At 35.1% G+C, this 14,878-nt stretch overlaps 2 protein-coding genes across 8 annotated transcripts; one reads left to right on the top strand and one right to left on the bottom strand.

The window, feature by feature from the left end:
• Positions 1 to 1,173: 1,173 nt before the first annotated feature.
• Positions 1,174 to 5,525, top strand: LOC133796654 (plant UBX domain-containing protein 9). 7 transcript variants are annotated; one of them, XM_062234263.1, is made up of 12 exons: positions 1,174 to 1,285; positions 1,387 to 1,487; positions 2,000 to 2,097; positions 2,230 to 2,629; positions 2,744 to 2,797; positions 2,876 to 2,956; positions 3,358 to 3,483; positions 3,560 to 3,766; positions 3,851 to 3,928; positions 4,695 to 4,838; positions 4,917 to 4,973; positions 5,133 to 5,525. In XM_062234263.1, exons 2-12 carry the CDS (start codon positions 1,404 to 1,406, stop codon positions 5,238 to 5,240), a joined length of 1,437 nt encoding a protein of 478 aa, XP_062090247.1. In that variant the 5' UTR covers positions 1,174 to 1,285; positions 1,387 to 1,403; the 3' UTR covers positions 5,241 to 5,525. The 7 variants fall into 7 exon arrangements, with proteins under 7 accessions (XP_062090247.1, XP_062090248.1, XP_062090250.1 ...); XM_062234266.1 differs by lacking the exon at positions 1,174 to 1,285 and adding an exon at positions 1,560 to 1,912 and having other exon boundaries at positions 1,317 to 1,487; XM_062234261.1 differs by lacking the exon at positions 1,174 to 1,285 and having other exon boundaries at positions 1,317 to 1,487.
• A 1,576-nt stretch (positions 5,526 to 7,101) lies between these two features.
• On the bottom strand, positions 7,102 to 11,597 carry LOC133796653 (probable methyltransferase PMT15). The gene is made up of 6 exons (XM_062234260.1): positions 10,741 to 11,597; positions 9,204 to 9,414; positions 8,788 to 9,085; positions 7,982 to 8,374; positions 7,585 to 7,662; positions 7,102 to 7,490 (listed from the first exon to the last, which is right to left on the bottom strand). Exons 1-6 carry the CDS (start codon positions 11,419 to 11,421, stop codon positions 7,235 to 7,237), a joined length of 1,917 nt encoding a protein of 638 aa, XP_062090244.1. The 5' UTR covers positions 11,422 to 11,597; the 3' UTR covers positions 7,102 to 7,234.
• Positions 11,598 to 14,878: the final 3,281 nt, after the last annotated feature.

Genomic DNA, 14,878 nt, shown 5'->3' with positions numbered 1-14,878 from the left:
TTAATAGCATGAGATATTCGTGATAATAAAAGGAAAAGTCTTAACGAGAAGGAGAAATACCTACCTTCCTTTTTTTTAAATAGTTTTGAGGTATAAGTACATGATATTTTATATTATATACCAATACTTAATATTTTATTTTTACGATAAAAATATTTAATATTTAATATATATTAAAAATAAATACTTAGTTTTTTTTTTTTTTTTTTGACAAAAATACCTAAAATTTTTAAAATATTACTTCTTTCAATACCTTATTTGTTGGAGTTGTTAAGTATTGACTAAATATCATTATGTAATTTAGATATTTTTGTTATCAAAATATGTATTAATTTAAAATGTATTTTTAATTCATTTTTCTAATTTAAAATATATATATTTTTAAAATAAATATAAAATAGACCGATTACAAAATGACAAATGTATACTTAGTCAATATACTTAACAGTTTTGACATAAGAGGTACTAAGAAAATTAATATTTTAGCAATTTTATGTATTTTTATGGCAAAGAAAAAATATTATGTATTTATTTTTAACATATATTGAATATTAAGTATTTTTACAATAAAAATAAAAAATTAAGTATTTAACTCTAACAACGAGTGTAAAATATTAATTATTTATGCCGTAAATACTCTATTTAAAAAATAAACATAACCAAAGTTAAAACTTAGTTGATAGTTGATACTTGATAACTCTTCAACTATAATTTTAAATTAAATTCAAACTTATCATTACGTGGTAACAGTTATAAATAATACAAAAAATTACATGTTATTTTTTTTATCATTTTACAATGTTGTGATTATTAGAGTATAGTGTTCCATAATAGTGATTAATGAAGTTATGAATGAATATTTTACTACTTGACACCATATTTTAGCGATTAACATTAATTACTTTTTTTTTTGTTGATATGATTTGTGAGTGGTGTTTTTTTTTTGCTGAATAAGATTATTATGAGAAACTTTCTGGATACCAACTCAACTGATATGCAGATGGGTCTGTTATTCTGGATACTAAAAAACGACAATGTGACAATCTTATCTGGAAAAAAGAAAGAGGAAAACGACAATAACAGTGATTGAAGTCGGACTACTATTATTCCACGCGGAGGGAATCCAAGTCGCCACGTTTAAAGTTATTCATATTTTTCTTTTTGAAGGAAATATATTACTTTACTTTTGTAAAAGCAGAGCATCTATTTTTTTTCGCCGAAGTTGGAAAAAAAGCGCTGAACTACTTTGTCTAAATCTCTCTCCTTCTCTCTGCCTATATAACAGGTGCGTATAGTGTATACATACACATATATATGAGTATATGTACGTTTTTGTTTTCCTTAGATTTCAGCAACATTGCTCAATTCACACTATCACATTCTCAGAAACTGGAGGTACGGCCATGTCGAGGCCGACTAGGGATGCAATCGAGACTTACATGACCCTCACCGGCGCGTCGGAGTCACTCGCGTTTCAGAAACTCGAGGTTCAATCTCGTTTCACCTTCCATTTTTCAGTTCGAGTTCTTGATTGTTTTAATTTTGGAGCCCATTTTCAGATCACCATTCGCTGCTTTGCTTATGGCTTCGTTCATGTTCATTGTGCGAGATGGTGAAGCAATCTTCTTGGTTTGACAAGAGTAGTTTTAAGCTCAATTCTTGTTTTCTGGCTCAAATCGTTCGTTACTAATTAGGAAATTACGTACCAAGACAGTTTTACACTTGATTGTAATTTCCTTGTCTTGGTTAAGTTTGAGTACCAAAACATATAAAAGAGAGTGTAGAACTGTATAGCTGATGAGTTATTATAGATGCAATGATATTGTTATTCACATCTCTGACCCCTTACGTTAGCCTTCCCTACATATAGATTTGAAGCATGAGTGTGTACAGGTTCTGCTACTGAGATAAAGTAGGTGTGCTTTGGTTTGCTTAATGGTTACGCCCATTTGATCAGCTTGAGTTGGGTTACCCAGCTTATGTTATGATATTTGAACAGGAACATGGAGGGAATCTGAATGAAGCTGTGGATGCACACTTTAACGCTGGGATTATAGACATGAATGACAGTGGAACTTTGCAAGGAAACACATACATGTATGGCAATGGCATTTTGCTTTTGATGTGTGTGTATATGTTTTCCTGTTATTTGGAAAGATGATATAATTGTTTATGAGAATGCCGTTGGTTTTTTTGAAACTTATTTTGATTTTTTTCTTTGTGATTCAGGACGAATCCCTCACCAGCTGCCTTCCCACAACAAAATTATACTGATAGGAATAATGAGACTCAATTTGGAGGTGGACTTTTGCCATTGCTTTCTGCTGCTAGAAGCTTCAGGCCTTCTTTATTACTCGATCCTAATTACAGAAGAGATCTTTTTAATCGTATTGGTGCTGGTGGATTTACTGGTCGTCAACCACTAGTTACACAGCCAGCGCCGGTGCCAGTCACTGGTATTCCTGCGGAGTTCAATAATAGTAGGCATCATCAGATTCATCATTCAGGACTGAGTCCTAATATTGGCAATGATCATATGCCAACAGAATATAACACCTCACAAGTGGACAACCACGTGGAGGATGAAATGGTAGAAGCTGCAATTAGGGCATCAAAGCAAGAATTTGAAGTGGGTATCTGGATTAGAGATAATACTCTCATTCTATACTATTTTTATTGTCTCAACTTATATTTTTCTTGTTCTTTTGCTGAAACATTTTTCTTCTTTCATTTTTGTAAAATGCAGGATTCCTCTGGCGATGATGATATTGCTCGAGCCCTCTCATTGTCTTTGAAGGTTTGTAGTTCTTATGTTCATTATTTAAGATTATACTATTTTTGTTGTTCTTGGTTTCTTCTAAAATTAGGAATTTAGACAGCTGAGCAAGAGCAAGCGGCGCGTGGGTGGCAGATGAAAGATTACAATGAAGAGCTTGGAACTCATAGAGGATGGAAGGTGTGAGACTCTTGCTTATGATGTATTTGAAAAAAATTCTTGTTTTATTGCTGCTTAGATATGCATGTTTATAAGAAAGGTGGTCTGATGCAGTAACATTACATACTCTGGCATTTGTACGTCTGAACTGTACAAGAAATTCATTGTTCTAACAATACAGGTATATAACTAGAGATAATATTTGTTGGCAGCCACATAAATTAGGTTTTAGAAAGAAGGGAGTAAGGGGTGGGGGTTGGTCATGTAGGCTGAATCTAAAGTTATCTTCAATTTAAGTCCAATTTTCTAGAGGGAAAGGAGCTTCTGCATTTTAAGAAAATAGAAGCTTCCGATTTCCCTCATAAAGATAAAGATAAAGATAAAGATCTGTTCCTTATAAAAAAAAGGTATTTGAATTAAAGCCAGGAAGCTCATCAAGCCAAAATATAGCCATGAATGCAGAAGATGAACAACTAATTAGAAGAATATCTAACAGCAGTGCTGGTAATCTTCGTCAGCACAATGATGATGCTTTTCAATTTGGAGAGGTAATATTGTTTGCTGACAACATTTTGAATTGACACACATAAGAAAGAATTGACCGATTGTTTTCTGGAAATGAAGTGGGGTGGCATTTCTTCCAAAGAGATTGATGAAGCACTAATGCTTGAGAGTACGCTATATGGTGGGATTTCTGAAGGGGCTTCAAAACAATCTTTGAATGCACCTCAAGTGCAAAGTCATCCAGAAAGAAATGTGATTCCCATTCTTCCAGTGCACAGCCCTATATCACCTTCTCTCTCAGCAAGCCGATTACTTAAAGAGCAACAGGTTCTAGTGGCCTGCTCTTTTTTATTGGTATCGCAATACTATTGACTATTGATTGTGGGAATGATTTGACTCTTTATTTGGCAGGACATGGAGTATCATGCATCATTGTTGCTTGACAAAGAGAGAGAAGAAGAATCCCGCAAAAAAATTCACAGTGAAATGGTACTGCATCTTTTGGATTTTGTTGAAAATTTATTCCAGTGATGAGAAATAATTTGTGCACCTGATTATTATATATTTTTTGGAAGAGTCATCTTTTCCTAGAGGTTAATCACAGCTGTATAGTTCTTGCTTAACACAAGAGTTTTTGCCCAAGTTTCTGATTACTAGATTTGCAATTTTGATCTTGAGGTTCCTAATCCCAACTTTATATTTATACTATTGTATATTGGGTTTGGCAGGTGTAATAAGGCTTGTTTCTATTTGATTGTTTAGTTATAACAATTTGCGAGCAAAAGAAAGTCAACGGGACTGAAATCCTGAGCATAAATGACATATGGAGGAGATATCATTAAGATTTTGTATGCATTTGGACAAACTTGCAAAACATTTAGCATTCACCTTGATTAAGTGGTGTTAAATCCCCATATTACTACTACAGTGGTGAAGAACAAGTGACGTTTGTTTACTGAAAATTACAAGAAGATACCTTACATTAGAAAACTCATGTTGAAGTGATTAAGAAGATTTTTGGTATACTTATCTTAGTGAAACTAAGAAAGAATCTGCTATAAGTATTTTGCATGGTATTTGTTTTACTAATATGCATTAATGTACCTTACTATGTCCAACATCGATTGTTACTGCTCCCTCAAATTTAGGTATCTGTTTTATTGAATTGGCAACCCAACCCATCCTGTTTTATTCTCTCTCTCTATGTATATATAAAATACACTTTTTTTTTTTTCATTCGTGTCTTGTGTTACAGGAATATGAGAAAAATTTAGCTACTAAGAAAGCTTCTCTTCCGTCTGAACCAGCATTAGAAGATGAGAACGCAGTCACTCTTCTTGTTCGAATGCCGAATGGAAGTCGCCTTGGTCGCCGCTTTCTCAAGTCCAACAAGCTTCAGGTAAAGGTCAGAAATGTGTTTGAGTTTAATTTCTTTCTCATTTGTCCCACCTAATTGAATTTGTATCTTTTTTTTTAGCTTCTTTTTGACTTCATAGACTTTGATGGAGTAGTGAAGCCTGGGACTTACAGAGTGGTAAGTTTTCTTCTCTTTTCACCAGCTGTCTTATTGGGGTGAACTTTCACCAGTTCTCATGTGCAATGGCAACCTCGTTTGATTACGAACTATATTATTACTATTTTTTGCATTATATGGATAATCTATTTATTTTCTTTTCCTCTTTTTGACGAACAGGTAAGGTCATACCCTAGGCGCGCTTTCAATGTAGATGACAGCTCATTAACTTTGAGTGAACTAGGCCTGACAAACAAACAAGAAGCTTTGTTTCTGGAGTTGATTTAGCCCCATGCAACATCTTCTATAAAGACTTCTTTTTGCCTGAGCATGTTGTTCTAAAGAAATTTGCAGCTGGTAAAAGTACAACACTTGAAAATTGAACATGGCCCTTTAAAACCCGAATATAACAAGTAAATGGAAATTATATTCAAAAGATTGTCTGTTTGATTTGATGATGATGTATATATATCCATATATGTGCGTCAATGGCCTCAATTTATGATGAATTCTGGCATATGATGACCGTTTTGGGAGTGATTTTGAACCCGCTAACATTGATTTTTTATTTTTTCCACATGCATCCGCCCCTATTTTAAGTAAATTTAACAGAAATTTTTAGACAGTTTAGGATATCGATTCAGATAAGACTTTAGAACCAATAGCCTAAAATGTGGAGGTGGTCTGGGAATTAGGCTATTGACACATATTTTACACATTCAAAATACACACGTGATATTAAGTTGGCACATATTTTACACATTCAAAATACACACATGATATTAAGTTGGCTACGAGGGTTTCCATTTTTTCTTTGCTATGGCTTCTTGAGTTTCTTTTTTTCATCATCCTTTCTTCTCGGCTAGGGGTGTCGGCGTTGTTCGTATGCCTGGTCAAGAGGATGTATCTACAAATTGGGTTGGTGGGGTTGAGTGTGGAAGGTGGCTGCATTGGATCTTCTACTTCTTGTGTTTCATTGGGGGTGAAATTTTTCTATGGAGGTGGACGAGAGGTAGTAGATTTGAAACTACACTTGTTTGGTGGTTGATTTTTATTTTAGTTTTGTTGTTTCTTTGCCAGTTTTGTTGACTTTGTTTTGTTTAAATTTCAAAATAATGATGGGCTTCAACCACCACCCTGCTAAATTAGTGGGGTTAGTAGTTATAATGGTGGGGATGATGTTTTTGATTCCTATTGGGTGGTTGACGGTTCTTCGTTCTGCGCAAATCGCTTTTTTAGAGGTCTCAATTTTTCTCTCATTCGCTGTCAGATATGTGAGATTCTTCGATCTCTATTGGTCCTGTGTTACGTGACATTCCGATATCTAGTGTCCGGGCTTATGAACGTGGTTGATCGTTGTTTTATTTTCTTTATTCCTAGTTTAATTAATGTAGTTGTTATCTCCTGCCTTCTATTAGAAGATTATTGGTTGATAGTCATTAGTGTGGTTGATCTAACATATGCCCATTTAGAAAAGAAACATAATTTAATTTGCACTATTTGAAAGCTTGATTACTTGTGACTAATTAGACATTCAGTTGAAGTTTTTGTTAGGATTTTGTTTTCTATGGATTATTGTAAACGATTTGGTATGTTTATGTTGATTTTGCTCTATAATCGCCATCTTCTTGTAATGGACTATGTTCGATTGACCTATTAATAGATATTTCCTTTACTTTTCAAAAAAATAAAATAAAAATACACTCACGATGTTGCATGCACTTTTAACCACATTAATTTAGTGGAGTTTTACCTTAATAAATTTCTATGGTTGAAAATACGTGTATTTTGAGTGTGTATTATAAGCCTGTCTAGTATTACTCTTATTTTTTTAGTATTGCATAGGAGCCTTTAGGAAGATAGAATTATTGGTGAGGAATACCATATCCATAACTAACAAATTGAGCTCCGTAAGAAGTGAATGCATAGACTTCTTGTTCTTTGATATGTGTTAGCCACGCAAAATTAAGAGATTAGATTACATTTTGTGTTTGGCATCATCTGGCCCTCATTATCTTGACAAGTACATAATTCTCATCTGACCTAGCTGACTAAAGCTTCCGTCATTCTAAGATAAGTATTGCAATACGATTATTGTACCGATGATATTATTACTTTTTTTAAGATGAAAAAATAAATTAAGATAATGTTGAATACAATCTGAAAAATTCTTTCTATTAATCATGTTGATATCTGTTCAATTTCAAAGAATCAATTTTCCAATAAAATGATGGACATGAAATTGTAAAAAAAAATGAAGTGATTCTTAAGAAACCCAAGAACTACGAACTACTTTCAATTTCTCTTCTTTTACTGATGGAGGCTGGGCTTGGAGCTGTCCAATACTGCTTGTATCCTAAGAGTATCTTTACCCTCTCTAAGGGTCCCTCTTCATGGTCTATAATTCTTGTAGTGTATTGCATTGTATCCATAATTCCCTTCACTTTAATTATCATATCCACATCATCCCTGAAAATTACACTACCTTGTGGCCTCAAAATCCTATCAATTTCTAAAAGAATATGTTCCATTTCACATCTGCAAAAAAAAAAAAAAAAAGAAAAAAAAAGTTACGATAAAATAAAACAAGAAGATATTAAGAGGAAAGGTTGTGAGGTTGATTAGAGATTACCTGTCCTGATAGAGGCTAAAAACTGAATCTGCGTGAATGAAGTCGTAAGTTCTTGGATATGTAGACATAGCCTCACACCTACCATAAGAAAACTTTCAAGTCAGCTTATCTTTCTTTGTCAAAGATATAATATTATTATTATTAAACAAGAACATTGTGCTTAAAAAGTTGGTTGTCCAGTCTAAATAAAATAATACATTATAGAATTGGCGTTGTCTAAAAGTTAGCAACAGAAACAACCAATAAGAAGGGCAGTGACCACTGAGTCTGTTTGAGCTTTTCAAAACTTAACATATACAAAATCCAATCTGAATTATTGGGATTTTGGCGGCTACCGAACAGCTTGAAATCCCAAAACAGATAATGTAAACAATAAAAAAGTTGAAGAGGACATTACCAGTTTTGAAAAGTTCCAATCAATCCACGCTCGTAAATGACACCAAGGGTGTTGGTCTCGGCCTCAACAGGAACAACATTCATAACCCAAACAGGATCATTGATTAGTGCAGCAGCAAAGCCTCCCAAGTAGGAGTTCATGTCAAGCAAATTCCGGTACCTTCCTTGCTCTGCCAACTGACTGTCAAAGTTTTTGTAATATGCCACTCTCTTCTTCCACAACTCTGTGTTTTCCATGAAAATCTCAGGTGTAATTCCAGTCAAACTTCCACTGCTAATCCTTGGAGGGACAGAAGTCAACCTCTCTGGCCATTTAGCCACTTCACCACCTGCTACTTCTCTTATGTCTGTTACACTCGGCAGTGGGGTCAAACATTCCTCCATTTTAGTGTACCTGAAAAAATAAAAAGGTGAAGAAATAATAAAGTCAATTCTGATGATTCCCGTTTGTTCAGGACAACAAAGGGTTTCCGATTTTTGTTGACTTTGGCAACTAAACAGGCTTAAGTAAAGAGAGAAAATAATAAAGAAGTAACCCCAAAAAAGTTTGGTATATGTGGACAGTTTAACTAATAAGTAGGAATATCAAAGAAACTGACACCTGTTGATCTATCTAATGCCTTTTCAATCACAATGGGTTTGGTATCACTTCTAAAGCACACTTCATAGCTTTTTAGCAAACAGGATATCTTGAAACAAAAAGTGGAGTTATCTTTGACAAAATCGAGTTTAACAAAGAAAAATTGCAAATAAACATACATAAATTTAAAAAATAATAATGAAAGCTTTATTTTAAAAGCACATTACCATGCTTTGTCTGGATCCTGATCTTGACAGAATTGCGGTTTCTTGATAACCTTGCGGTTCAACCTACAGTGGACATGATTAGTTGGTTTCTGCCAAATGGCAAGATCATTCTTCTGCTTCAATTTCTTCCAGCAAAGGCTTTTGGCGACAGCCTCAATCCCATTCTGCTCAGCTTGGAGATCTTCACGAGTTCTATTCCAGCCTTTCCAGTGGTTCTCCCAGTTTATGGGCGGCCCAGACAAAATCCAATATCCTCCAGGACGCAGAATTCGATCAACTTCAATCAAATAAAGTCCATCTGCAGAATAAGCCATGTTGAGATTCATAAACAAACAATTGTTGTCTAAGACAATGTGAGATAAGACAAACCAATAAAGATGAAAATTTTGATAAAAATGTTAGGAGAATTTGATTACCATATTGACCCCAAGGAATTAGGCAGCGAGAGCAGTGAGCCATGTCAAATGATCTTGAAGGGTAAGGAAGTCTTATGGACGCAAGAATTCCAATCAAAGCAGGAACTCCTCGTTCAAGAGCAAATTGGACCTGAGCTTCATGGGTGTCCCTTGGGGCAAACGATACTGCCAAGATGTCCCTGGACAGTAGGTAAGCACCCCAGCTTGCAACCTTTTAAAAAAAATTAAATGGAAAAAATCAGACACATCAACAGATATTATTAACAAATGATTAAAAAACTGAGAAATTGTACAAGCATATCAATAATTTTCCAAATTATGCGGGATAAACTATGTTTCATTTGTTAATAAAATATGCAGAATAGAAAAAATAAAGAAATAGGTATCTTAGAGAGTTTAGTTATGAAAGTAAGAGCAGTTGGCTTGTGGATTAAGAGAGTTGAGTAGTTGATTAAAACGAGAGCAATAACTGAAAGAAGCCTGTTCTGCAATCAACACATATCAAAGAATAATTATTACTAATTTAATAATGTAGAGAGTATACTGCAAGATTTACTTTACACTGAACCAATTCTTTGCACTCAAATTTATGAAACAATTTTACTTTATGAATGTCAAAGTTCGTTGAGAAATGAAATGAGTCAGTCAAGGCTATTATTCATTATCTAGACTTTTCCACAAAGTTGTTACATGACATCAACATGTTGAATTTTGGTGGTGAAAACAAAGGGTTTGGTGTCCAAAATCAAAATTGTCATTGGCCTAAGCGGGCAGAGTTCACCTATAACAGATCTAAAAATAGTTTTCATAACCATTTCTCAATATTCTCAATGCCAGTCATTTCCTAATAAGCTAATACAATACACTACCCTAATGAATTCGCCATGTAGAGATTGGGTCTTAGTCTTCTTGGATCTGACAGAGCTTGCCATAATTGTTTTTCTTCTTCCATAAGAAACATTCGTAAATGGACAAAACAGCCATGTGACTCGACGAAAATTAGGACAACAAATTTATCAAATTAGTACAAGATAATATATATAGTAAGCTACTTAAAATAATAGGAAGCTAATAAAATCCTTTTTATCTTGAACTTGAACCTCATTTCAAAATACCATCTCATAATAAATATTTTTTTTTTATTAAAAAAAATTCTACAATTAAATCAAAAAATATAAATGTATTTAAATATATTATGTAGAAAAAATAATCGGCAAATCTCTTCACGGCCACTCTCTTTGAATTTATTTATTGAACTTGTTATATTATCAATAAATATTGAGCTTCATAGCATTATGATGAAAAATAGAAACAAATAAATTATAATCCAACCCAAATTTCGTTTCCCAAAAACATTTAAATAAATAGCCACTAATACCCCAGAATTGGGTCGAAAATTCACATTAAAAATAATAATTATTTAAAAAAAAAATTCCTCATGCCTAATTACTATATACCGCATTTTATGTATTTTCTTGCAACATTCTTGAAAAAAAAAAAGAAAACAAAACAAAAATGAAAGAAGAATCTTACGTACCCCACAACCAGTATCAATGGCGGTTCTGATGGAGCCGTCTTTCAGATTAATCAACTTTCCGATATCATCGATGTAGGCGTCGGCGCCGTTTGGAAACATGGTCCCTCCGCCGGGGAATTTGAAACGTCCCCTCTCATAATGCACCCAATTCTGGTTCCTCTTCTCAACAGTCAACTCCTTATGAGGAACATTCGCATACCACGCCAATCCCCGACTCTCGGGCCACCGGAACGGCGTTCTGTACCCGTACGGTGCCGGAATTCTACACTTTAACTTCTCCTCCGGCGCCGGACAATGCCTCTCACGGTAAATCAGCTTCTCCCTGTCGAAACTCAGCGACCTCTTCACGTCCTCGCACGGAGTGTGCTCGCTCAGCTCGACGGCACACGCCGGAATGCGACGAGCAGGCGCTGCCGGTGGAGCTAGTTGGAGATCCTCAGCGCGATGGTGAGCCTCGAAGTCGAGCTGGCCGATAGCCGTCAAGTTCGAACGGAGCGGCGAGCATGGGTACTTGGAGACGACGACAGAGGCGGCGGAGGTCGCAACGCCTTTGTAGTGTTGGTAGAATCCGACGAAGTAGCAGATCGAGCAAAGGATGACAGCGCTGGTCAAGAAGTATAGACTAGGTAATCTTTTGCTTCTGATCAAGGCCAATCGGCCGAGTCGATTCGTTTCAGCCATTAACGCCAAAACAAAATCTCTCTACCGAATTCGGTCGATTCTTCTACAATCAAAACTGAAAGAGAAAAAAAAATGAGAAGAAAAAAAGTATATATAGAAAAACAGTGATTGAAGACGATTTGTGTGTGTATATTATATAGTGTGCGTGAGGTGACAAATTAATTTGTCAAATTTATTATTGATATTATTTTTATTTTTATTCTGTGGGTTTGAAAATGAAAATGAGGCTATCAACGTTGTGATATCATCAAATTGTGTATATGAATTGGAATAATATTTTTATTTTAATTAATTGCTTAATTAAGTGATTAGTGAGTGAGCAGGAGCGATTCCGAGTCACGCGCTCTTTCTCTTGAATGACGTAAGAGAACGCAGCACAAGGAGACGAGATAGGCTCTTTCGTCTTTGCCATGCTTTTTTTCTTCTCCTTTGTCTTGATTTAATTGTCCTAATTAAAATACTAAAAATATCCAATTTTATTGAATTTATTTTGGGTGGTAATGTTATAAATTGGGAAGTTTTCTGAGGCTTTCCTTTCCTTGTTTTGCTTTGTTGTATCTTGAACTTGATATTGTTTTCCAAAAAAATCTTGTGTCAGAAAAACTCTGAAAAATACTATAAAATCTAACTAAATTAATTTCCCTCTCTTTTTCTGCGCAATTCGTGTGAACAGTGGTTTTTTTTGGGAAATTTGAGTTTTTATGCTTAATGAGATATACTAAATCAAAAAAATGCTAGACACTTAAATCATTTCAAAACAATGCCAAATTTTTTGACAATACCCAAAATACCCCTCTCATAATTTTTCTCACCCCTTCCTCTTCCCTCTTCCCTCTCTCTCCCTCAACACATTCCTCTCAACTCCCTCTCTTGAAAAAAAATTCATGGGTAAGATAAAATATCATAGAAATCAATGTAATGGCAAGTATTCAACACTTAGGACACTAAAATACTATTAGGAAATAGATATATTATTGTACTATTTATTTATTTCATTCTTTTTCTTTTCTGTTTTTCCGTTATTTGTTACCGTTGGTTTGTCGTTTTGTTAGGCTGGTTATAACCAATTCGGTTAAACCTGTTTTAGAGCTAAGCTTATATATAGGATTGTATTAATCAAGTTCATTCAATTATTCACGAGTAATAGAAAACATTTTCCAATCCATGTTTCGCAATATGGTACCAGAGCGGGAAGGTTAAGCCTTTCCCTGTTCGATCCGTTTCTCCGGCCACCTGCGTTCCAGCTCCGGCGTAGCCGTGCACTCTGGTTCTCACGATTTCTTCCTCATCATTCCGCTCCATCTCATCTCTCCAACCTGTTCGATCGCATCCGAGTTCTTGAATCTCATAAATGTCGACAGATCCTCAAGTTCACTCTCCGTCCGATCAAAGCTCGATTCCACAAGGTGATCCTCAAACACCTTCAACTCAAAGTAATCCGAGCCTTTCCTTTGCTGCGATCAAGAATCCTCTTGAAGATCCGGCCAATCCTTACTTCTTGCATCACGCAGACAACCCTGGCAATACCTTAGTTTCACAACTCTTAACCGGACAAGACAACTATGTGTCATGGAGCAGAGCAATGCAACTGGCCATTTCAGTCAAGAACAAGATCGGTTTCTTGGACGGTTCTATCTCTAAACCCTCTGTTTCTGATCAAAATCTTTATACTGCTTGGATTAGAAACAATAATATGGTGATTTCTTGGATTTTGAATTTTGTTTCTAAAGATATTTCCTCTAGTATACTGTATGATGAGTCGGCTTCGGTCATTTGGTCAGACCTTAAGGTTCGATTTCATCAACGAAATGGACCTCATATTTTCAATTTGAGAAAGGATCTCATGAATTTAAAACAAGAAAACCAAAATGTTAGCATGTACTTTACTAAGCTCAAGACTATATGGGAAGAACTAACCAATTACAGGCCAAATTGTACCTGTCACGGATGCACTTGTGGAGGAGTCAAGAAACTCCAAGAACACTACCACATGGAGTACATTATGTCCTTCCTCATGGGACTTTCTGATGCTTACTCACAAGTCCGTGGTAGCATTCTTCTCATGGATCCATTGCCTGAAGTAAATCGAGTCTTCCACCTTGTGACTCAAGAAGAGCTTCAAAAGGGAAATACATCTGCTAACTCAGATCCAAATCATGCAATGGCTTTTGCATTTAAAGGTGAAAAGAACGCCAGCTCTAGGAATGACAATCAGATTCCTAAAGGTCATCCACAAAAGAGGAATAGGCCGTTTTGTACTCATTGCAATGTTCTTGGACACACCATAGAGCGTTGTTACAAGATCCACGGATATCCTCCAGGGTATAACAAGCAACAAAAGCCTACTGAAGCCAGTGCAAATCAGATCAATACTTGTGATACTCCTAACACAGGTTCTACAGACAGTCACACTCTCCTTCCGCAATTGACAACTGGTCAATATCAGCAACTCCTGAATCTACTTGCTGCTCAACAATCTGGTATGAATAACTCGGAACCATCAACTTCAATAGGTAACTCAGGTATCATCCTATCTCATAATTCCAAACTTCCTTTGAATAATTCGTGGATCATAGATTCTGGAGCAACACGTCACATTTGTGCAAATATAAATCTGTTTCAATACATATGCAAGATTTCTACCACTAAGCTAATTTTACCTAATAATGAAAGTGTTTATGTATGTCAAAGTGGATCTGTAGTTTTAAATAATGATATCGTGCTAGAAGATGTACTGTATGTGCCTAATTTCAAATACAATCTCATCTCAGTTAGCTCACTTACTAAAAATGCTTCTGTTGCTATGCATTTTACATCTGAGTTCTTTTTTATACAGGACAATGTCAGCAAGATGATGATTGGAAAGGGTAGTGTTATCAACGATTTATACATCCTTGATGCTACACCAAAATCCTCACCAATTCTATCTGTTTCTGTTGAGACCTGGCATTCTCGCCTTGGTCATTTATCAAATAAACGATTAGACTTGCTTAAAGATGTTATCCATTGTAATTCTTCTGCTTTGAATAAGTGTGAACCTTGCTATGTTTGTCCAAAAGCTAAACAAAAGAAACTCTCTTTCAGTAATAATAACAGATTTGCAAACAAAGTTTTTGATTTAGTTCATTGTGATGTTTGGGGCCCATATCATGTTACCTCACACACTAATCACATATATTTTCTAACTTTAGTTGATGACTATTCTAGATTTACATGGATATATTTGATGCAATATAAGTCTGATGCTTTGACTATAATTCCCAATTTTCTATCATATGTTCAGACACAATTTCATTGTGTTTTTAAGACTTTTAGGTCAGATAATGCACCTGAATTAATGTTTAAAGATCTCTTTCTTAAACATGGCATATTACATGAGTTTACATGTGTTGAAACACCAGAACAAAATGCAGTTGCTGAAAGGAAACACCAACATTTATTAAATGTGGCACGTGCA

This window comes from Humulus lupulus, chromosome 8 (assembly GCF_963169125.1).
Source record: "Humulus lupulus chromosome 8, drHumLupu1.1, whole genome shotgun sequence".
Taxonomy (NCBI): domain Eukaryota; kingdom Viridiplantae; phylum Streptophyta; class Magnoliopsida; order Rosales; family Cannabaceae; genus Humulus; species Humulus lupulus.
The sequence above is the reverse complement of the archived record's forward strand: the minus strand, read 5'-3'. Positions and strand labels throughout refer to the sequence as shown.